Source organism: Trachymyrmex cornetzi, unplaced genomic scaffold, assembly GCF_001594075.2.
Source record: "Trachymyrmex cornetzi isolate Tcor2-1 unplaced genomic scaffold, Tcor1.1 scaffold96, whole genome shotgun sequence".
Taxonomy (NCBI): Eukaryota; Metazoa; Arthropoda; class Insecta; order Hymenoptera; family Formicidae; genus Trachymyrmex; species Trachymyrmex cornetzi.
The window spans coordinates 34,654-57,320 of NW_017300311.1; the positions used below are offsets into that span (position 1 = coordinate 34,654).

The 22,667-nt window shown below is 35.8% G+C and overlaps 2 protein-coding genes across 3 annotated transcripts; both read right to left on the reverse strand.

Moving 5' to 3' along the window:
* Window positions 1–8,784: 8,784 nt before the first annotated feature.
* On the reverse strand, window positions 8,785–11,654 carry LOC108769840 (uncharacterized). Its single transcript, XM_018521048.1, has 2 exons — window positions 10,963–11,654; window positions 8,785–8,979 (listed from the first exon to the last, which is right to left on the reverse strand). The coding sequence occupies exons 1-2, from the start codon at window positions 11,254–11,256 to the stop codon at window positions 8,785–8,787; spliced, it is 489 nt and encodes a 162-aa protein (XP_018376550.1). The 5' UTR covers window positions 11,257–11,654.
* Window positions 11,655–12,930: 1,276 nt separating this feature from the next.
* Window positions 12,931–22,030, reverse strand: LOC108769860 (breast cancer type 2 susceptibility protein). 2 transcript variants are annotated; one of them, XM_018521077.1, is made up of 12 exons: window positions 21,687–22,030; window positions 21,512–21,620; window positions 20,417–20,552; window positions 16,757–20,010; window positions 15,878–16,028; window positions 15,594–15,806; window positions 15,312–15,522; window positions 15,059–15,234; window positions 14,730–14,989; window positions 14,457–14,640; window positions 13,578–13,856; window positions 12,931–13,370 (listed from the first exon to the last, which is right to left on the reverse strand). In XM_018521077.1, exons 1-12 carry the CDS (start codon window positions 21,739–21,741, stop codon window positions 12,954–12,956), a joined length of 5,445 nt encoding a protein of 1,814 aa, XP_018376579.1. In that variant the 5' UTR covers window positions 21,742–22,030; the 3' UTR covers window positions 12,931–12,953. The 2 variants fall into 2 exon arrangements, with proteins under 2 accessions (XP_018376579.1, XP_018376580.1); XM_018521078.1 differs by lacking the exon at window positions 21,512–21,620 and having other exon boundaries at window positions 21,687–21,740.
* Between the last annotated feature and the right edge of the window lie 637 nt (window positions 22,031–22,667).

The following is a 22,667-nucleotide window of genomic DNA, read 5'->3' on the forward strand; positions in this document are numbered from 1 at the left end:
AACTATTGCGAAAATTGCAAAATGGTAGAGGACTTTTCGACTCAGTTTAGTCCGCTTTATCTACACAAAAGTGATTGGCAAAAAAGGTTGGGACACTCTGTATATGTACTTGCATATATACCATATTGTAGTCTTTTTCAAACTGCGCGCCGAATTATTTTGCCGGACTAAATGAACGCAATTAAAACTACTCTAGCAATCGCGAATTAAATTGACAAGCAATTTAATAATTTGATGCTACCATCAAGCATCATATCTTATAAAGATGTTAATATGTTAAAACTGTTAATAAATTTATTGCGAAAGATATTACCTCGGCCGGGACAAAGATGCCTAGCATCACGCGCGAACGTAGGAAGGATTAATATTATACGTGTGTGATTAGTCTAGGAATTTAATTTGCATATTTAAACCAGGTAAATATTCACGTAGCAAGGAAACACGCGTCGTGGATGTGATATCTTGCTGCGACAGATATCTTCAGCAGACATATTCTACGAAAATGAACTCTCATTAATCTATTTTGCATTAATAGACATACATGGATACAGTTTCTTCCAGGCATGTATAGAATGAATATTCATTAATGCCCTCGTTACGGCAAATCTCGGTCTTTCAGACCCTTATCTAGATCGACGAATGTGTTAACAATGAAGAACGCGAAACGGTCTCTAAAGAATGTTCTCACTTGTAAATACATTTTACACGCTGATAAATCTGTTTGATCTTTCTCATTAGTCGTTGCTTATCGCGTACACATCGTAACACATGTTGCGTACACATTAAACAGACTATAATATCGAAGAAGTATAACAATCTTAATTTACACAGAGTAATTTTCCTTCTTTCGCACCGCGATCGATATTGCGCGTGAAGATTTTCTCTACAGAAAAATGTGAACTCTTTACAGCTCGATAAAAAGTTCTTGTACAGTTATTTATCAGACATGCGTTTGAAAACACCTTCTATGTATTAGATATACGATATTGATCATTCTTCTATCTTCTATCTTCTATATTCTATCTAATAATATCGCTGCTCTAATTCGCCCCTGGCGTGTATTATCAGTTATCGTTTAACGGGTTTACGAGTTTTACAGGTTTACGAGAGTTGAGATATTCTACACGGAAAGAACGGTTTGGTAAGGTATTTAAAAATGTAACTAGATACAAATCCAAAGATAATTTTCTTGGACCATTAAATATTTAGCTAGATAGAGATCTAAAATTTTGTTGGACCAGAAAAAATTTGACTAGCTATAAATCTGAAAATAATTCTGTTGGACTATCAAAATAATTGTGTAGGACGCTCAAATATATTAAGCAATGTTCCAAAAAAGGTTTTGACATTTTAGCAACCAACTTGGACATCCTACTGGTTACTTTGATAATCCAATAAAATTATTTTCAGATCTGTATCTAGCTAAATTTTTCCGTGCAAATTTTTCTTAAAAAAATTCATCCAATCGTTTAATCGTTAAAAATATCTCTATATTAACGATGCTAATTTTTAACACCACGATTGATTTCTTTCAATTTTCAATGGCCAAAAAGATGTAAAAATTATTAAAATCAGTCTTTGCCTAAAGGTACAATAGATAGTCGTCTCGAATTTTCGAACTGTTATTTTTACATGCATCTTTCTTGATCGTTCAATGAAAACATTTTCTTTAGCCGGCGACTCGCTCTCACGATTCAAAACGCATTGCGAACAGCGGCTACTTATCACTGTGTCTTTCTTCGCCAGATGTGCGGATTTCACATGGATCACCTTTATTATTATTGCAGCATGCAATCATAGGCGGTTACGACGAACGGAAGAGCGTGCACAGGCAAAGGGAGGAGAAGGAAGAGGAGAAGAAGGAGGCAAGCCCGCGCCCGACTCCGCCGCTGGATGCTGCATTCCCGAGAGTGCACTAATGCATGGACTGGGTTATGTAAATAGCCACGATCCGATGAACAACGTGCATCGGGTTAAACGCCCGCTTGCCGTCTCCGTAATATCGAATAACGGTGCTTCGCGGTGCGATCGCGGAAAATGTAACTCCTCCGCGCGATATTATTCTCCTCGGCATCCTCGTATTCCTTTCAGTCGCGAAATCCGACAGTAAAGCGAATATCACGATGCGACATGAATGGAACGTGATATTTTCAACGCGATGCCGATGACACGCGGAATTTAAGGCCGCCAGGTAACAGTGATTAAATTTGTAAAGCGTCATGCATAGAGTATTATGTGCTGGCTTAGTGGACGTCGATGTGATGTAAAATAGAATTTCTATTATGAAATAAACGAGGAATAGTTGCGAGATGAAGCAAGTTACATTTTTTAATAAAAATGAATCTTTTAAAGATTTTTTAATTAAAAAGAAATTTTTCGGGATTATAAATTAAGCAGGATGCATTGTGGTGCATCTAATATTATCACCTTTATATTTTAAAGATACACAGAAAAAATAGAAATTTACTAAAGTATTTAAAAATTTAGACAGATATAGATCTAAAAATAATTTTGTTAAATTATCAAAATAATTATAGGACGCTCAAGCTATGGTTATTAGCATGTCAAAATTTTTTTGTAGCATGCTCATCATGCTTGAGTTTCCTACATAACTATTTCCTATATATAATTATTTGCTGGATAATTATTATTATGGTCCAACAAAATTATTTTCAGATCTATATCTAGCAAAATTTTAAATATTTCACCAAAATCATTCTTTCGATGTAGACTTTTCATGTATTTTGTAGATTTCTAAAGCTACATTTCTAACTCCATTATATTTCATATCTTTATACTCGTGCTCGATCGCTTGTTATGTGATGTCAATATTTCGACACGTGAACATCGCGTTCCATTAGATTCCTCTTCGCCGTTCCTAGAACGTCGTGCAAGAAGCCGGCTTGAATGCTATAAATGAAATAACACCTCGGTCTGTCCGACAGATTAATCTCTTCCTTTCTTACAAACTTCGTCCCGCTCGCACGATCCACTTCGCGTCGTAAACATCGTATATCTCCAGAGAACACGAGCTAAACGGATATCGTTTAGAAGTTTCTTCGAAACCGTGTAGCTTCGTTCCTTCTCGAAGCAGAGCTACGTAAAAATAGCGGCACCATTCAAACACGAGAAAAAGGAAACTAATTATGCTATTTTCCTGTCAAGATTGTCATGCTGTACTTAACTGAGTTTACTTAATGTATTTTACCAGCTTTTATTTTAACGCAACGCAGAAGTATTTATATCCCCAAGTTATTTACTAAATTTCAATACAACTTGAGAAATCTAGTCAATACCTTTAAAAATATAATAAATTCATTATATGTATTTTTACTCTTTATCGTGTTAATTAAATATTAAACCTACAATTATTTTATACGTTTATTTTTCTAAAAACAGCGAAACTCGTAGTATTCTATAAAAAGATCAAATATTTTACAAAAGAATCAAGATCCTTTTGTAGTTCATATTCCATTTCAGAAATCTACTGGCAAAATTACTGAAAGATAGCAAATAATTACTTGAAGTGCTAAAACTGAACAACAGTACTCTTAATATTTAAAATAAATAATTAATGTGTCTTTCAGTATTGGATTTTTATAAGGGTTACATGGATATTACAGAAGAGAGTACAAATAGGGCAAAATTTTTATATTTTTCAAGAAAACAAAATATAAGGAAAATTAAACGCTAAGCTCGATTTAACGATATTACACAACGTTGCAAAGATGGATGGCATAACACGTGAATACGGAAGAGAAGCTATAAAAAGAAGTGCTCTCTTTTATAATCGCGACGATGTAGCTGGAATCATCGAGACGGATATATTGAAAAAAAAATTGATCAAAGGAATTGCAGGTTAACGATTGCCTTGAAATTGCCATCGAGGCGAGAGAACGAGCGTGCAATTTACTTGTTATTAGCTGTGTAAATGCATTGGGTAGACAACAACGTTTCGGGTTACAAGACGAGAAGTCACGATTAATTCTCACGCGAGCAACGGGATTCATTTCGTTACTGCCGCAGCTCCAATTTACTCGGATAATTAATCGGCCTCTCGTTTGTGAATTATCGTCAACCTGTCCAAAAATTCCGAGCCCTTTTTCACTCGAGTGACAGATGAGTTGGAGAAAGAATATAATTTGCGTCTCAAGTGACAAGGAATAATTGTAAGAGAAGAAAACAATCGCGATAAATTTCGAATTTTGACACGGTTTTACTGAAGTATTAAACAAATACAGATATAGATCTGAAAATATTTCGTTGGACTCTCAAATTAATTACGTAGAACACTCAAATTAATTGCTGGAATATCGAAATTTGTTGCAGCATTGCTTTTCACATGCCTTTTCTATAATATTATTTTGATAGTCCATCAAAATTATATTGATCCTTTGATCCAATAAAATTATTTTCAGATATGTATCTATCTTTTTTAGACACTTCAGCAAAAAATCGTTCTTTCCGTGAAGGTAAGAGTGAATTTGAGAAAAGAAGCATCTTGAGGGAGAAGCTTTTTTTTCTTTTTACAAAAGAGTTGCATTGTTATCCTTTGTTGCAAACCGATTACCGCGACGCGCGATTTCGCAATCGACAGGAAGGGCTCTTCCGGCCCTTACGAACCTTTCTTGGCCGATCGTATCTTATCCGCGTGACTCGTAAAACGTGCGAAACCGTTGGCAGGGATCAGGAAGGGAATCACGGGTGCGTGTCGCGCCATGATGTATGCAATACGCAGGTGTGCGAAGGTGTGGAAGCAGCAATGAAGTATCCTCAAACGTACTTCTCGAGTGTAGGCAAATATAACTTGTTCTTAGACATGCGACCGTTTAATTGCGTTGTCTGCAGTCATAAAAGTTTCAAAGATGTGCGGTGCAGGGGTGGAATCCAATCGTCTGTGAAGACGCGCGTCACTTTAAGCCTTACGATACAATGAAAAGCACAGACAACAGGAATAGGGAACAAAGACAATAACATTTCAACCTGTGGGAAAAATAATACACGTTTCCTATTCTCTAAGGCCCAGTTTCTAAGGTCCAATTTCTAAATTAACTTATGGTTAACTTTTAACCGCGAGGTTCAACTTATTCATTATCTCTTTCCAATTCTAGAATTGGAAAGAGATGAGAAATATGTTGAACCTCAGTTAAGAGTTAACCGAGAGTTGTGAAACTGGGCCTAAAACTTTTAGAGTGAATCTCACTTTGAAGAGTGAAATCTTTTAAAATTGAAAATTGAGTCACTATTTTTTGAAGATTGGCTCAATTTTCATTCTTTAAAGTGAGATTCCACTTCAAAGAATTTAGAGAATATATAGATTGAAATTTTATTGCCTGTGTATGTTATTCCCTATTACGGAAAGAACGACTTTGCTGAAGTGTTTAAAAATTTGACTAAATATAGATCTGAAAACAATTTCATTGAACCATCAAAATAATTATGTGGAACGCTCAAGAATAATGAGTAACACTGCGAAAAGTTTTGACATTCTAATTTGGGCGTCCTACATAATTATTTTGATGATCTAACAAAATTAAAAAACAATACAATTAAAAGAAGGGCTACTTTTTTGGCTCGTATAGCCTTTTTTTAATTGTATTGTTTTTTAATTTATTGAGCCATAATACTATACATATTTTTTTTTAACAAAATTATTTTCAAATCTGTATATAAAGTTAAATTCTTAGATACTTAAACAAACAAACCCCCCCTCCCCCCCCTCCCATTCTTTTCGCATGGAGCTCAATTTTTCAGATGCTTCAGCAAAATCATTCTTTCCATGTGTACTTTTCATTGTGTATATTTCATTGTATAAAGCTTAATTGCGATTTTATATTCCACAGTAAATTTTCGCACTAACGTTTCCAAGAAACCAACTTATCTCGCTCTTTGACGCTGCATGCCGCATGATAGGACCACGGTTATCTTACGCAAACAAAGGAGGCTCCCTGCAAATAAAGGGATTGTCGTTTAACACGACTCTTTCGTTTCACACGCGGCAGGTCATCGCGATGGCGCAGAGAAGGGGGATGATAATTTTCTTGTAACAACCACGGTGTCATGGTGTGAGATCGAAAAAGCAGGATGGTGACATCACGCGCGAACCCGGCTCCGGTCACTGGCGTGGTCGGACAAACGTGCCACGGTGCACAAACACACGCACGTGCATTCGGATGGGTACCACAAAGGCCTACCACGCGGGTCCCTCCGACTGATAATAATTACGGGAGGGGCTGAAGCGGACTTCCGCTCGACATATACTCGATTTGTGGCGAACGGCTGTCGGGAGCGACAAACCACCTACGGATATTTCAGGAACGGACGCGACTTCGATGCTTTCCGCGACATTTATAGCGCGGACTTTTGCGAGCGGAAAATCGAGTGACTAAATCAACACGTGCTTAACCCAATATTTCTGATATTCATTGGCACAGAGCCAAACAATTGTCTTGTTTAAATAAGATGATAGAACGCGTAAGCGTGTTTTTATCGACACCTGTGACACTTGATCATTCACTTGATCACGCGAGATGTCTGTCATTTCCTTGTTATTATTTTTGTTATTAGGTGTTAAACTTAATTCCTACCATTTTTCGTCTCCAAAATTGATTTGTTTCGAAGGGAAATACCTTAATCAAAGCATTATTAATAAAGTATTATTAATTAGTAATAAAGTAGAAAATGGAGAGACTTGCTGCTTATGTATATATTAATAATTATAAATATTTAAGAAACAAATACTTCACAGATTAATTTGAGGATCTTAGAGTAGTCTAAGCGAATGGCTCCGATTACTACCGGTAACTAAGTTATACTGTTTAAAGAAAAAGATACAGTGTTTATCATAATTATAATATCGCTCCTTTACTTCAAAAAATGACACAACTCAAAAACTTAAGTTTCCCAAAAAAGGGAAAAACTACTTTTCAACCTGACACAAAATTTAATTAACTAAATTAAAAATTATTAATAAAAAATTATTAATAATATTAATAAAAAGAATACGTACTTTAACATGATCAAATGTCATTTTTGTCATTTTTATTTTATAATCTTTAAAAAACTTCGTGACGACGTTTTTTAAACCATCCTTTTTGAATTGCGACGATTTTTTATAAAATTAAATTAACTAAATTCACTTTTGATGATTGCGATAGAGTAATATTTATTTAATTCTCATTCACAGTAATAACTCGAAAATCTCTTTTTTTTTAGTTGTGTCGTTTTTAAAGCAAGGAACGATTTATTTACTTGTATTTCATTGGTCGGAATTTCATACAACGCTACATAGTTAACTCTAGAACATCTAGAGTTCACAGTAGGCTCGGAATAGATGGTCCACTCACTGTGTGAATATTCGGTGACCAAATGGTACTCGGGTCGTTGCAATTATTCCAACATTTCCAATGAGATTCATCACTCCGTGATATAATAACGTGCGATGGTAGGAAGTAATAGAGGAAATAGGCATGAAAAAGTATATTATGGAATCCCAGTATATTATGGGATGTAACTTCACGTTGTTTCGAACGATTAGTCACCATCCGCCTGATGGCAAATCGGGGAACGCTTAACAACGAAATAAAGACAAGCGGAAACGTGGTCTGCTACTTTCGGAATAAATAATCGCGTTGCTCGTACATAACATGAAAGAACGCTCTGTCGTTTCAAGCTGTAAAATGCGCCATGGTCAAAGAACACCTGGCCCTTTTCTATTGCGTCACTGAACGAAAAGAATTGGAGAACGGAGATTCTGAGAACGCAAATATATATATCAAAGTCGTCAAAATGCAACAGAAACTCCTTCTTCGAAATCGTGAATTTTTAATCCTTTAAATTAAAGATAGTGAAAAGATTTTTTCCGTTTCTCAATCTTTATATCTAACTTAAAATACTAAAAAAAAGTCTAATAATAGATCAAACCAACAGGAAAAGAATGATTTTGACTAAAATTTTGCTGGATACATCTGAAAATAATTTTGTTGAATCATCAAAATAATTATATTGGAAACGAAAAAATGCTACAAAGAATTTTGATATTTTGACAATCTGAGGTTCCAACGAAATTAATTTGACGAGCCAGCAAAATTATTTTCAAATCTGTATCCAATAAAATTGTAGATCTTTCAGCCAAATCTTTATAGATGACAGTTAAAAGCTTTGATGAAATAATTTCAATCAAATGTTCAGTTAATATAAACCAATTAAATACTAATTTTACTTTTCTAAATATCTCACACACACACCACACACACACACACACACACACACAACCACCACCACACTTTTTTAATTATTACTAAACGATTACATGTAGCCTTGGCAATAAGTAAAAACACCTTCAATTTATCGCATATTCTTAGAAAAGACAGTAAAATCGAAAACAAAACTAACAAAATACTGAAACTGACACAGAAATAAATAATATTTTTCAATAAATCTATTTTTTCATTTATTATTCGTTAAATATAAAATAGAACATTTACGTCAATTTATGAGGATGCTTTATAGTTTTAGCTGTATTATATTTGCTAAATATTGCGTTAAACGAAATATAGCTACTAGACTTTTTTCAGTAAAAATTAAATTCAACCTTCTTTGTTGGATTCCAAAGATTATGGATTAACATAAAATTCTTCGAAATGATCGATTCAGTTACGAAACAGAAAGTGCGCTCTAATTCCTTTGTGCTAACAGTATCTCTATGGCATTCCAGTTATCGCACCACGATCTTTGAATCATTTCGAAACTCACAAACAAGTAAAGTGGTACTCTTTCAGAATTCTAAATAAGCCGTGTTAAGTTGACAACGTATTCTGAATGAGATAAAGGGGTACGTTCGTACGTCCGAACTGAGAATGTTTGAGCGGGGAGATGCTCTCCGGGGATGAATGTGCAATAATACAGCCGACGAGGCATAAATAAACTCACCTTTCGAAGTTTCTCCAATTCATTCGCATCTGCAACCGGCTGTGCCGCCTGTCAAGAATAGAAAGTATCGAATTATTTGACGGCCGCCGCTTTATATGTAACGCATTAAATGAGCATTTTCAACGAGAGTAACCGCGAACTCGCGTCTCTCTCCCTTCGGCTGGATACCGCGTGTTGCATCTTTCGACATTTAATCGGTCCGGCACAATAGGAGATATGCGGCCGGCGTTATCCGGCAGAAATCCCATTTATTGTATTTAAATCGAGAATTGCAAAATTCAGACGCGTGAGCGCGGTCTAACGCTCGAAGGATTTCATTGCGCTTTGCTATACGAATTTCGTAATTATAGTCGTAAAGTAGGAACGCACGCACTCGCTGCTGCTATCGCTACTCCCGTCGTAATTCAAGCGCGTTATTAAGTCTAATGATTCCGGAACATGTAGAAGCTTCTTTATGAAGGATTGATCCATACGAGAAATAGATAAGAAACATTAAAAAAAAATTACTAAATTTTAATACGTATTTTTTTAAATAATACTAAGTGAATGTTTACTTGCAGTAAATAAATATTCATTCAATTAAAAAAATAAGAGTTAAATCAAATTAATATAGTTTTTGCATCGAATAAATATGCTTGTATTTAGTAAATATGTTCAATAAATATTAACAAATATTTGTTTAAAACTTTTTAAACAAATAGTTATTGAGTATTTTTTCAACGTACCTCGAAATTACAGCGTAAGCAAAATCGATTTGGAATGAATTTATCCAAAGTACATCAAATTTTTCAATTTAATTAAATTGCGGGTGTGAGACTTATTCTTTAAATTAATCGTTAAAAATTGCGTTTAAAATGGTATTGTATTAAAATTAACTCTAATTGGAACTTGTTTTAAAATTTCCCTACTGTAAAAAAATTAAATGTAAAATTACAACAATTATAATGAGTAATTTTGGAATTCACCATTAAAGATGTACACACATGTAAAGTTATAGTTTACAAGTGAAATTACATAGTAATTAAACAAATTATAGAAATAAATTTACATTTAAAGTTAAATTTAAAAATATTTATGTATTAATTCGCTAATAAAATTGTACCTTTTTATAAAAATTAATACTTTTATTTCCAATTGTGTGAATATATTTATATTAGATGGAATTACAATAAAAATTTGTACATATAAATAGAAACTATAAAATATACTATTGTCATTATATATAATTTTTTGTCTAATATAAAGATATATTTACACAATTAAAATTATTAATTTTTGTACAAATTTTACAATTTGATATTCCGTTATAAATTATGTAATTTTTATACACATTATTTATGTAATTTTACATACTTTTTTACACGATAATTAATATTCATGAGTTTAGTGTATTTAAATTAATGTATCTTTGTTTGTTATTATAATTCAACAATTTTTTCATTTATAAAAGTCAAAATCTAAGAAATAAGATAAATATGTAAAATTATTTAAAACTATGAAAATACTCTTTAATAAACAATGTTTCACAATGTAATTGAAAAAATACTCGCTGGATCCAATTAGAATACCAATTAGAGTTAGAAATTCGTAAAAAGAGCTACAAATCATGTAATGCTTTTTAATTTTATAATTAATTGAGGTTTAATTGAATACATTTTCTAAAAAGAATTAAAATTTTAAACCGAACAAAAAGAGAGAGACAGAGAAAGCGAGAGAGATAAAAAGATGAATCTTCAGATGAAAGGAAATGCGTATAATCTTTGTGCATTCATCTATACAATGCGGTGCAGGCTAGCATTCCTTTGGGCGAAATTATTTTTACGCGCTCCAGAATCTTTAGTATCGATAGTATCTTTAGTATCATTTCTTATAACCCTCATATATATATATATATATATACACAATAGGATACCGCAACATCATCTCCAGGGAGTAGATGATATTTCACGTGCGTAGTTACCGTTACCGCGATATTAAGAGAGAATCGCGTTGTGAAAGAAAAGACTGCAAAACAGAACAAAAGGCATTCACCTCCTTCGGCTTCGGTTGCTCCCAGAGAGTGGTGGTTCGCGCCGCGGCGGCCGCGTCGTCGCCGTTCGCCGGTTTGCCGTCCGCGAAATTCACAAGCGAGAAGAAATTGTTGTTCCGTCCGTTGTTGTTACGGTCACCCTCGTTCCTCTCGACGTTATCGAGCAGCTCGTAATCCAGGGACTTGCAGTCGCGGCCGCTACTGATGAAATTTCGCGCGAACGCGCTCTTGAAAAAGCGACCCGGCGAGACCTCGCTGCCGAGAGCGAACTCCACCTTCGGAGTCTCGCTCGTCATCTCGCGCTGCACCGATGATGCAAAGGAGGAAATCAGGAAACGAAATCCTACGATCAAACTCACCGCGAGAACACTGACAGATGCTGAGAGCCGCGGAACACCGCTCTACACGCGGACATTCGCGACGTGGATCATCGCCGAGCGCACGGATCCCTCGGCCGTTGGCTGTTGGCGTCGAGGAGAGAAAACAAAACACAACACGATGATAAATTGTCTCCCTAACACCCGACGCGTCGCGCGTTGCCTTTTAAATCGCCATTCATCCACCGGGTGATCGAACAATTGGAGGGAAAATTACGAACGAGACGCACGCTACGCCGGCGCGTGTTAAACTGAGCGCCAATTCCACGCGCAGTCCTTTTCTAGTTTCTCCTGCCTCTGTCGGTTCTGTCTGCTGCGAGCGCATGCGATCCAATCGCATGACGGTCCGAGAGGGTCCCCGCGCTCGGTATACCGGGTATTATTCACAAGAAGAGGGGAAAAACTGTTGTCTTCTCTCGTGGCATTTATTGGCACGAGACACACTTGATTCAAATTGAAAAATAAGCGAGAGTATTAAAAGTGTAAAGCATTGAAAATTGTACGTGTGAAGTAGCCAAGAAGGAATTTTTGTCGTGTAATTTAAAATCGTTTAGTTCTTTCTCATTTCTTGCTCAATTTTACAGATACAATAATTGTATCAAATATTTATAACAATTATGTCAAATGCAACTTTCATAAATTGCTCCAGGAAGTTTTCAGAATTTTTTAAATCAGTAATGTTTAGGCAAATGTAAATGTAGTGAAAATGACCAGCTGCAGAGGGGTAACAGCTGGGCTGACACCTGGATATATTTGCGGATTTACAAACGGCTTTCTCTCTGCAAAAATAGTTTAGAAATTATAAATCATAATCGTGAATTCAGTGAAAATTAAATAAAAATTAAGTATATTTTTCTTGTAAAAGAAACATTTCGTCGTAATTTTTTTAGCTTATTTCTTATAAAGCCACAAAAGCTGTTAAAGACTTGGATTTTACAATTTAAAAAAATACATATTATAATAAATAAAATTTGCTTGCCCTGCGTTGCAAATATAATTGAATTCAATATTTATCTCGTAGAAGCTAGCAATATTTTGTCATAAGACTTTTTTATTGATGTTTTACAAAGTTGTGAAACCTGCTAAAAAGTCGAATTTTGTAATTTAGTCTTTAAAAAATAATAAATAAAATTATCTGCATCTCAATTACTATAATATACATATCAGAATAAAATATTTGCCTTCTTTTCCAAAAAAATTGCTCGCGGATTGCAGACGATTCTCCTGATTATGAGTATCGCAATTACATTGCAACCTTCTTGGTATTTGATAACCGCAATTCGGACAAAAATTTATCTGCGGTAATATTTCTTGTGTCTTCTACTGATTCTTAACACAATAATAATTATATTACATAATTTGATATTTCCAATAAACAGCTGTAAATTCTAAAACAAACACGTCGTTAATTATGTTTATAATAAAATCAAAGGAGATTAGTTGAATTAGAATCGGATCGAAAATATAGGAAAATGCAGAAGTAATAGAACTACTTTATTATAATTATAAAACAGTTATTGTTATTAATGAACATTTAATAATTATTAACAAATATACACCTTTTATGACATTTATCATTAGAATTAATAATAACGAACAAACATAATGTAAAATAATTATGAATGCTTTTCCAAGGTACTGGATTTTAATTCCTCGGATTGATTAGCATTCGTTGTCTCCTTTGTCGAGTTTACGTCTGAAATGGGAAGGATAGGTCGAAAATCCAAAGATATCCTCTTTGAGTTTCTTAGTATAATAGGAGATAGTTGAGGCGGCTCGCCGTATTGTTGGAGTTTCTCGAGTCGTTTCTTAATCGAGGGATTAGATGGGATAAAACTCGAACGGTTGTCCACTCCCAATTTCGGCGTCGCCAGCGGCGACGTATAGTCGACCAATTTTTTGTTGGCGCTTGACGTCGAACTGTACATTCTAATCGGAGTATTTTTACTCACCGAGTAGCGCATAGGCGTCGATTTCTTTTGCAATTCCACGTTAAGCTCGAAAGTACAGCTTTCAGTGTACTTAATTGGATCCTTGAAAGTCAAATTTAACACGTTTAAATTGAGAAATTTGTATAAAAATAAAATAAAATAAGAATTGATGAAGAACTTAACGGAGCACGTTTTGCAATAAAAAAAATTAGGTCTATTTAAAAAAATATAATTAAAAGTGTAGAAAATTATTATATTAAAATTATAAATTGTACAAAATACATGAAAAACGGAGATAATATAGCGTACCATGATCAGGTTTCGCAGATTTTCGAAGGATTCGTATAAATGATTTCGGCGAGGATTGCGCGTAAAAATACTTCTATCCGTGCAATACGCCGCTGGAACATTCCATGAAGTTGCCCTCCGCCATTCTAAATTGCTGCAAGCTACGATAGATCCGACAGTAAGAATCTCTGTATAACCATAACTGGCTATTCCTTGCCAAAACAATATTGAAAGGTATGAAGATTCACTCGAACCCGCTTTACAATATGCCAAATGTACAGCATCAAAGTCTCTCATACCCTACAATGTTTCCATATAGATTATGTTAAGAATTAGTAGATACAAAATGATGAATCAAATCAGTAAAATTCCGAAACATCTCTATTACTTAATTGCTTGATATTTCTGCAAACTATATATTATCTATTTTATTATAACATTCTTATATTTTGCAAACCGTTATTTTTTTAATTACCGTAGAAATTTTATAAAATATTAAAACATAAGAAAGGAGACCAATGGGAATTTTAGCGAGATAATTGGAGCTTTAATTAATTTATGTAAAATTGTTCTTTAATCAATTGAACGTTTCAGTTTTGAGTTATCTTCAGCAATAAATTAAAGGATAAAAGTATTAAAATTTTACATATTAAGAATATAACTATAGAAGGATTACTTACTCCTTCTCTGGGAACGTTTAATCTTATAATTTGTTACTGAAAATGACTCAAAGCGAAATCGAAATGTCCAACCAAGTAATTTGAATAAACAACATTTTTACATAAATTAATTAGCGCTTTAATTATCGCGCTCAAACTCTAATTAGTCATCGTTCTCATATTTTTTTACAATTTCGAGAGCACGTAGATTTTCTTATTCAAAAAATATGATAACACTTACGTAAGGAGCAGGACCGACTGAACAGACAAAACCGACCGTATCAAACTCTCCATAAGGTGGAACGAACTCGGAATTTGCTATTTCGTTTAGCGATGTGCACACTCTAGCGGGATAAGACGCATCGCGCATCTTTCCCGGTTTAAAAATTGCAGACCGACGCGCGGTGAGTTGCAATTCGGTACCCCTGTTAAACAATTACGCTCGTAAAATCCAGCATTATGCGCTATTACATCCACGCAGCAATACAGTTACTCCTTTTTACGAGAATACTACCTCTTTCCGGAAGCCACGATGTTGCAGAGCGAAACACACGCGCCTTCTTTGAGAGCGTCGACAACCTCCTCGCTAGGCGACCAAACTGAGAGAATAGCATTCGCATTTTCGTCACACACGCGAACTTTGAGCAACTGAGAAACCTGTCGCGGCCCCGGCAAGCTCTCGCGCAATTTTGACTGCATCCTCTGTTTGAACCGTTCCTCCTTCTGACGTAACTCTTGCAGCAATTCATCATGTCGTTTCTTAGAGATGGATTCCTATTTATAACGACTACATTGACGGTTTCAAAAGGAATTTACAAATAAGATTGATCGAATCGCGTATACCTCCGTAGACAAGTTTTCGTAATCTTCGCTCAGTTGGATCGCCATATCATCAGTTTCGCCAGAAAGTCCTTTTCCTTGAAAGTCCTCCGCTTGAGCGTAGAACGACTCTATCTTGGACCAACATTGCTGCTCGTATTTATTTTGCGCTTTCTCTTCGCTTTTAGCGTTTCTGACAACTGTCATGGGAAGTAAGACATAAGAATTAGATCGCTAACTCTCCCTCTGGGACGAGTTAGATTTAAACGTGTCTTACTCGAATCTCCGGATGCGGTTTTCTCGTGATATAACATCGGATACACTCTAGCGACGACAATCGTCATTTTGCCGATTAAACCGCCGCTCGGACACACGTTACGTAACTTGATGGGTATCGGCCCCGAACGCGGCGCGTATCCTAATTTCGTGTCCCATCGTGCGCGCCTGGTTGAATTCGTGTGCAATTTCAAGCATACGTCAGCCGGTGCCTAGACGATGAGAAATCAAACAACTAACTGGTTGGTTTTCGCTTCCAATTCCGATAAAAATCGACGCCTACCTCGAGTGGATAGAAACCTTGGTCGCAGTTGAGTAATTCCGCGCCGGACAACAGCAATTTCGTGCCCTCTCTTATTTTACCAGTTGATATGTTCTTCACCATGCCTATATCGATACAGGCATTTGTACTGTACCAGCCATCAGTTAATTCTATTTTCCATTTTGGCACTCCTATGCGCGGACTCTTCCCTATTTCCATACTTACGTTATTATTCTGTAAATTAAAATACGTGAAACACATGTCAAAATTTGCCAATGAAATTCAATGTGAGTGATATATATTACTTCTATTATAGATGACACGCATAAAGTCATTCTTTTAGATGGAACGTTGTCCTTTTCCAAAATGCGTCTTATTGCCGGTCGCTGAGACCGGTCGATCTCTCGATCGTACCGATACTTTAATTGTGCCATAACGTATGAAGGTGTTAATGCCCTGAAGCGTATAAAAACCGTATAAAATAATTGTGTAATCCCTTTCGTAATCTAGACGTCTCTCTCGACTTAGAAACTGTTTTACTAAACCAATTTCGTTATATTATGCCGGTTCCAAGTGGCTTAGTTTAGCTTAGAGATGGTTCGCGTGCTGATTTCGTTATACAGGGTGGATAACTAGAACGATTTTCAGAATGAAATAGAACTTAAATATTCATTTCTTGTTATACAATAATAGGAAACAGAATGCTATGACTGCGTTCACACAAAAGTTCAGTGAGTTTCAATGATTCTTTATTACAATTATATACTTATTGTTAAGATCCAGCGAAGAAAAAAATTAAAAGTAAAAACTAATCACATTAAAGGGTTAGTGAAAGCTCAATGATCTATTTTTTGTCTACTAAATACATTCATTACTCAAATATACTCAAATAGTATTCTATTTTCTATTGTTATATAACAAGAAATTAATATTTAAGTTTCATATTTCATAATTAAAAGAAAAATATTCATTGTAGGTTGTACTTGACATCCGCACTGAAGAGGACTCAAAGTCGAAACGTTTACAATTAACTTGGTTGATAAGTATTCCAATTGTTTGCAAATTATACCTTATCGCCTTATAATTATTCACACACTAATTGATATGGATAATTTACTTATATTTGATGTTTCATGACGTTATTTCATTTTAAAAATCATCAAGTGATCCACCCTGTATTATACCTGGGTAACTTGACTGAGCCGAACTTCATTCGGTCCATCGACGCTAATTTCCACACGATCCATCGGTAATGATTCTCGACCCAGCGTGCGGGAACGAGATTCGGATCTACACCCGGACTGGCAAGAAATGCGCGGAGGAACTCCCAGACTCCCGCGTATCCATTCTCATCCAGGATTAAACGTACACCGTCCTCCATTTCTATCCCGCGAACATTTCTATGTGCCACGTCGTCCCCATAAAAGTCGGAGCAACAGAATTTGTACGTCGCGGCGGTCGCAGCGGTGATCTCCAGGATTCTCGGTGATATCCGTCGATCGATAAGCTCCTGATAGGAACACGGCATGGGCGGCACGCCACCGCCAATCTGCCTCATCGACAAACGAGCGTTAGAATTAATCTGCTTGTAACGGTACAGGTGACCCATCGATTGCTTTGATCCTTCCGATTGCGCTCGTCTCCTTTTCGCGGTGATTATCGCCTCCTGTTCTAACGCAGCTGCTAAGCGATCCTGTAGAACCTTCGTTGATTGATCAATAAAATCCATCATCATTTGAGTATCGCCGTACTCACTCAATCCCGCGCTATTGCCTTTTGCTTTTTCCTGCGCGGCTTGCGTTGATTCCTCCGTATTTAATTTATCGTCCTCAATCTTTCCACAAGTTGCGCTTCCTTGCACAACGTTCTCTTGCAACGCTGCATTCTCGTTATCTAGCATCTTGTTATCTGCTCGCGATGCATTAGATTCGTCCCTTTGATATCCTAAACTCTTTCGCTTCCTCAAACTGGACTGCCTTCCTATAATAGGACTGCCCGCTGTTTCCGATTCTGTTGATTCTATCGAGTCCGTTTTAGGCAATTCCGAGATGGACTCTACAACGGAAGAGGTTTGCTTTTTTTTATCAGGATCTCGATTTTCGTCGTTATCCGTCCTAGTACTCGTATTATCGGAAAACAATTTTCTTGCTTGAAATTCGCTGCTGAGACGAGTCCTTTTCGTTTCGGACGTGTAATTCCTGCCCTGCGGTGTGCTCCCGTCTACATTAGTCTCGCTTAGTTTGCGCTTTTGCAACGATGCGCGCCCCAAGTCAGGATTACTTTCATCCAGGCAGTCGTTGGAGAATAATTCTCGTGTTGTTAATGCAGCATTGTTCGAAACCGGTACCTCTTGACTGCTTACAGTTTGCAATCCACCATATGGAATTGCCAAGTCGCGTTTTTTAATCTTTTCTTCATCGCGATCACTATTTTTAACAATATCCATTTCTAAAGAGCAATCTAATTCATCCGCAAATAACGCTTTTGCTCTGGATAACGCTCGTTCTGAGATTTTAATGTATGTTCCACCAGCGGTTTGAAATCCAATACTTGGAATTTTTACCTCTTGCATGTTTTCTACTTCGTTGATTTTATTAACTTTGTTTGCAATTACTGGTTCCACTTGATTATCCAATCGTTTATCGAATATTTTTGCTTTTGATATGTGTTCAGAAATACCAACGGCGCTACCAGGAGATTTAAATTTAATATTTGACATTTTTATCTCTAATCCATTCGTTTCTTTATTATCAGCATTGGTTTCCCCTGCAACGACTACTTCTACTGTATCATCCAAATGTTCCGCGAACAATGTTCTTGCCTTGATCGGTGATTCTCCTGAGATAGATTTACCACAAGTAAATGATGGTAGGGTTTTAATTTTTATTGGTGTAGATTTTTTATCGGTAGATCTCTCATAATATTTTACTAATTCATTGTCATCAATATTGTGTGATTCATCTGCTAATAACGTTTTTGTTTTTAACAACGCTTTCTTTGATATGTTAATAGGATTGCCACTAGCAGTTGATAAAAAAGTAGGAGCTTCAATAACTTCTTCACTAGAACTTTTACTTACAAGTGGTTTTTTACAATCAGCAGTGTGCACATTGTCATAATTTTTCAATTGTTCTATAAACGGTTTCGGTTTGGGTAATACTTCTTTTGCAATGTTCACGGAAACATTATTAACGAATGAAGAGGATGGTAAATCTGCTAATAACGCTTTTTCTTTTAACAACGTTTTCTTTGATATGTTAATAGGTTTGCCACTAGCAGTTGATAAAAAAATAGGAGCTTCAATGACTTCTTCACTAGAACTTTTACTTACAAGTGGTTTTTTACGATCAGCAGTGTGCACATTGTCATAATTTTTCAATTGTTCTATAAGCGGTTTCGGTTTGGGTAATACTTCTTTCGCAATGTTGACGGAAACGTTATTAACGAATGAAGAGGATGGTAAATCATCTGCTAATAACGCTTTTGCTTTTAACAACGCTTTTTTTGATATGTTAATAGGTTTGCCACTAGCAGTTGATAAAAAAATAGGAGCTTCAATGACTTCTTCACTAGAACTTTTACTTACAAGTGGTTTTTTACAATCAGCAGTGTGCACATTGTCATAATTTTTCAATTGTTTTATAAGCGGTTTCAATTTGGGTAATGTTTCTTCCGCAATGTTGACGGAAACGTTATTAACGAATGAAGAGGATGGTAAATGCCTATCTTTCTCTTCATTAGATTTATTTCTTTTAGCGGGTGGTTCATAATTCTGCGTCTGCATTTCATCCATATCAAAGGCGGATTCATCTATATCTGCGAACAGTCTCTTCGCTTTAAACAACGCTTCCTTTGATACATTAATTGAAGTACCACGAGCAGTAACAAAACCTATATTTTCATTCTCAATATTCCTTCCCTTGTCGACGTTCTGTTTGTAGTTACATTGTGTGACAGTAGTTTCCATTGTTTTTTGATTATTAAAAGTGTCCAAACATAACTCATCTATCTTACTAAATGAGACATTGCTAAAGAACTCTAGCGTGGATGTGTTTAAACTATCAGGTACATCGTTTGTAACATTTTTTGATTCCTCATTATTACATGTGTCTTGACTTTTACTGACAACTTTTGGCTCGTCATCTTTAAGAACAGTCTCAAGAGACGAAGTGGATATTGCATTTGTAGTGTCATCTTGTGCTACAGAATTAACAACGTCAGAAATAACAGGTGTTTCTACTTGTACATTTGCAGTAATATCTTCATTGTCAGTTACAGCCAATGGGTCTATAGATATAGAAGATCTAAATATACGACGCTTTGAACGTCTCCGCGACGCTCTAGAGGCAATAACAGGAGAATCAGAAATAATTTTTTCTACGCTTTTAACACTTGAAACGTCGGGTGTACGTTGTTCACTTCTAGGTATTTCTTCTGTCTGAAATATTAATGATAAACGGGACGTTTTACAACCGTCATTTCGACAGTAATCATACAGAAATTGAATTCTGGTCAATTAAATAATGAAAAGTAATAAATTGTGGCATTCAACAGAAAAAGCAGGATTCTTTAAAATGATGTATATATACATTTAGGTCTAATGTGCAAGTGAGGATAAGTAGAACTAAGGGTAAGACTGATCATAGAACTTTAGGACAGTTGCAAAACAGCTTTCTCTGCTGAATGCCATCATTAATTACTTATTTTGAGTATTAGAAGTAATGAACAATAGTATTTTTAATACTCAAAATAAATAGTTGATTACTATCTTTCAGAGTATTAAAGTAAATCTCTGTAAGTACAATAAGGGTAACAAAGTTTATTTAAAAAAATGTATTACTAACTGTTGTGCTAATGATTGATATCGTATGAGGCTGAGCTTGTGGGGTCTCTAAGTCACTACTCCACTGTTCATTTATTTTATTTAAAAATGGCAACAGACTCAACGGTGTAGATGGAATTACAGCATCAGTTGGCATTCTGTCATTAACAATTTCACAAGTAACCAATAATGGATATTAAAATAACTTGTTTATCAGAAATATTATTGATAAACAATATAATTCAATAACTCTACTCATTTACAATAGATTTGTTCTTGCATTTTCATTACTGTACATTGTATGCTAATCTCTGTCATAATAAAATTTTAAAGTAACAAAATAAAAATGTGTCATATTGAGATTATATAACCGAAAGTATTATTGATAGACAACATTATTCAATGACTTTATTTATTGCAATAAATTTGTTTTCGTTAACAACTTGTTCATCAAAAGTATTATCGACAGACAACATAATTCAATCACTTTACTCGTTCACAACAAATTTGTTCTTGCATTATCATTACTATATTAGATGCTAATCTCCGCGTCGTATCAAAAGTTCAAAATAAAAATATGTCATATTGGAACTATCAAATCAGAAGTATTATTGATAGACATTATTCGATGACTTTACTTATTGCGACAAATTTGTTCTTGCAAACATCTCGTTTGTCAGAAGTATTATCAATAGACAATATAATTCAATGACTTTACTTATTCGCAACAGATTTATTCTTGCTTTATCATTACTATATTAAACACTAATCTCTGTCATAACAAAACTTTAACCCTGGTTCTATAATGAGTCGGTAATCGCTAGTCCTAAGTTTCATCAGTGAAGTTTATCAACAGCCAACTTGTACAACTAAGGTTGATTGGCCAACTTCACCGATAAAGACTAAGGCCGGTATTCATAGTCGGATCTTATATTTAAGACCATCTTAAGTACAGTCTTAAGATGTCATGAACCAATCAGAAGGCCGCATTGGCGACTTAAGACATTACTTAAGCCGGTCTTAAAAAAAGAACCGACTATGAATACCGGCCTCAGACTTCGGACTATCGACTCATTGTAGAATCAGCATAAGGCAACAAAATAAAAATATATCTTACATCGTGCTAGGACTGTAACCAAGTAACGACAAAGGTGTCTCAGACCGACTTAAAACTGAGGTATCCTCGCAGACGTTGGATCTATGACTAATCTCCTTTTGTTCGTCATCTAAAAATTTGTCCAGAAAGAAAGAATGCCATTACTGCCGTAATTTGAGGGACACGCGATCATTACCTGAGAATAATTCGTCAGAGTCATCTTCGGCGTTGTCAGTTTCTGGTAGATCCATGGTCGGATTAACGTCGTATTTGTTTACCTATCTATTAATCTATCTGCGCAGTATTCCATTAGTTTGTCGCAGAGGTTGTAGTTAGATGTTGGGCCAATTAGACGCGAGAGACGCCGATGAAAACTAGATGAATCAGCAGTTGATCGATCGTTCGGTCCCCACCTGTCTGACGACACACACTGCGAATGCAACTATTGGCAATTATTCGACTCTCTCACGTGGAAGTACTTGTCTTTGTTTTGAATTTCCCTCATGTAACACGCGAACCTCTTGTATTGCACAACCATGCACAACGAAGGAAAGAAAAACACGCAGTCAGGTGACGATTCGTGGCGCTGCACGCAGCAGCGAGGGAAAAGAGCCGGCCGTCTTGAATGATAATCAAACTGCCATCTAGCGGTACAGTAGATTTTAATACTTGCTGGTGCAACCAGAAAGAAACTTGAGAGCGGGCATCCCGGCCTTTTTCCTGTAATGCTTCTAATTTCCGTACACTAGCGACACCAACATCCATTTTCGAGCTGCGGGAACTACGTACCACATCCATTTTCGAGATCTCCCCGTCTCGCCGATAAAATCGTATCGTCAAATGTGGACGTGTATCTAAGGTCGGTATTCATAGTCGGATCTTATATTTAAGACCGTCTTAAGTACAGTCTCAAGATGTCATGAACCAATCAGAAGGCCGCATTAGCGACTTAAGACATTACTTAAGACGGTCTTAAAATAAGAACCGACTATGAATACCGGCCTAAGAGACGTATTTTTTTATACGTGCCCTAACTTATATTTAAGGGGTTAAACATCTCTTTGAAAAAAACGGTATTTTTCTTTCGAGGCGAATATCGTCGGAAGTATAAAGTGGGGGAGCGTGCCGCGCGTCGCGGTAGTTGACTACGTCATCACTTCGGCATTCGCTCGGCGTC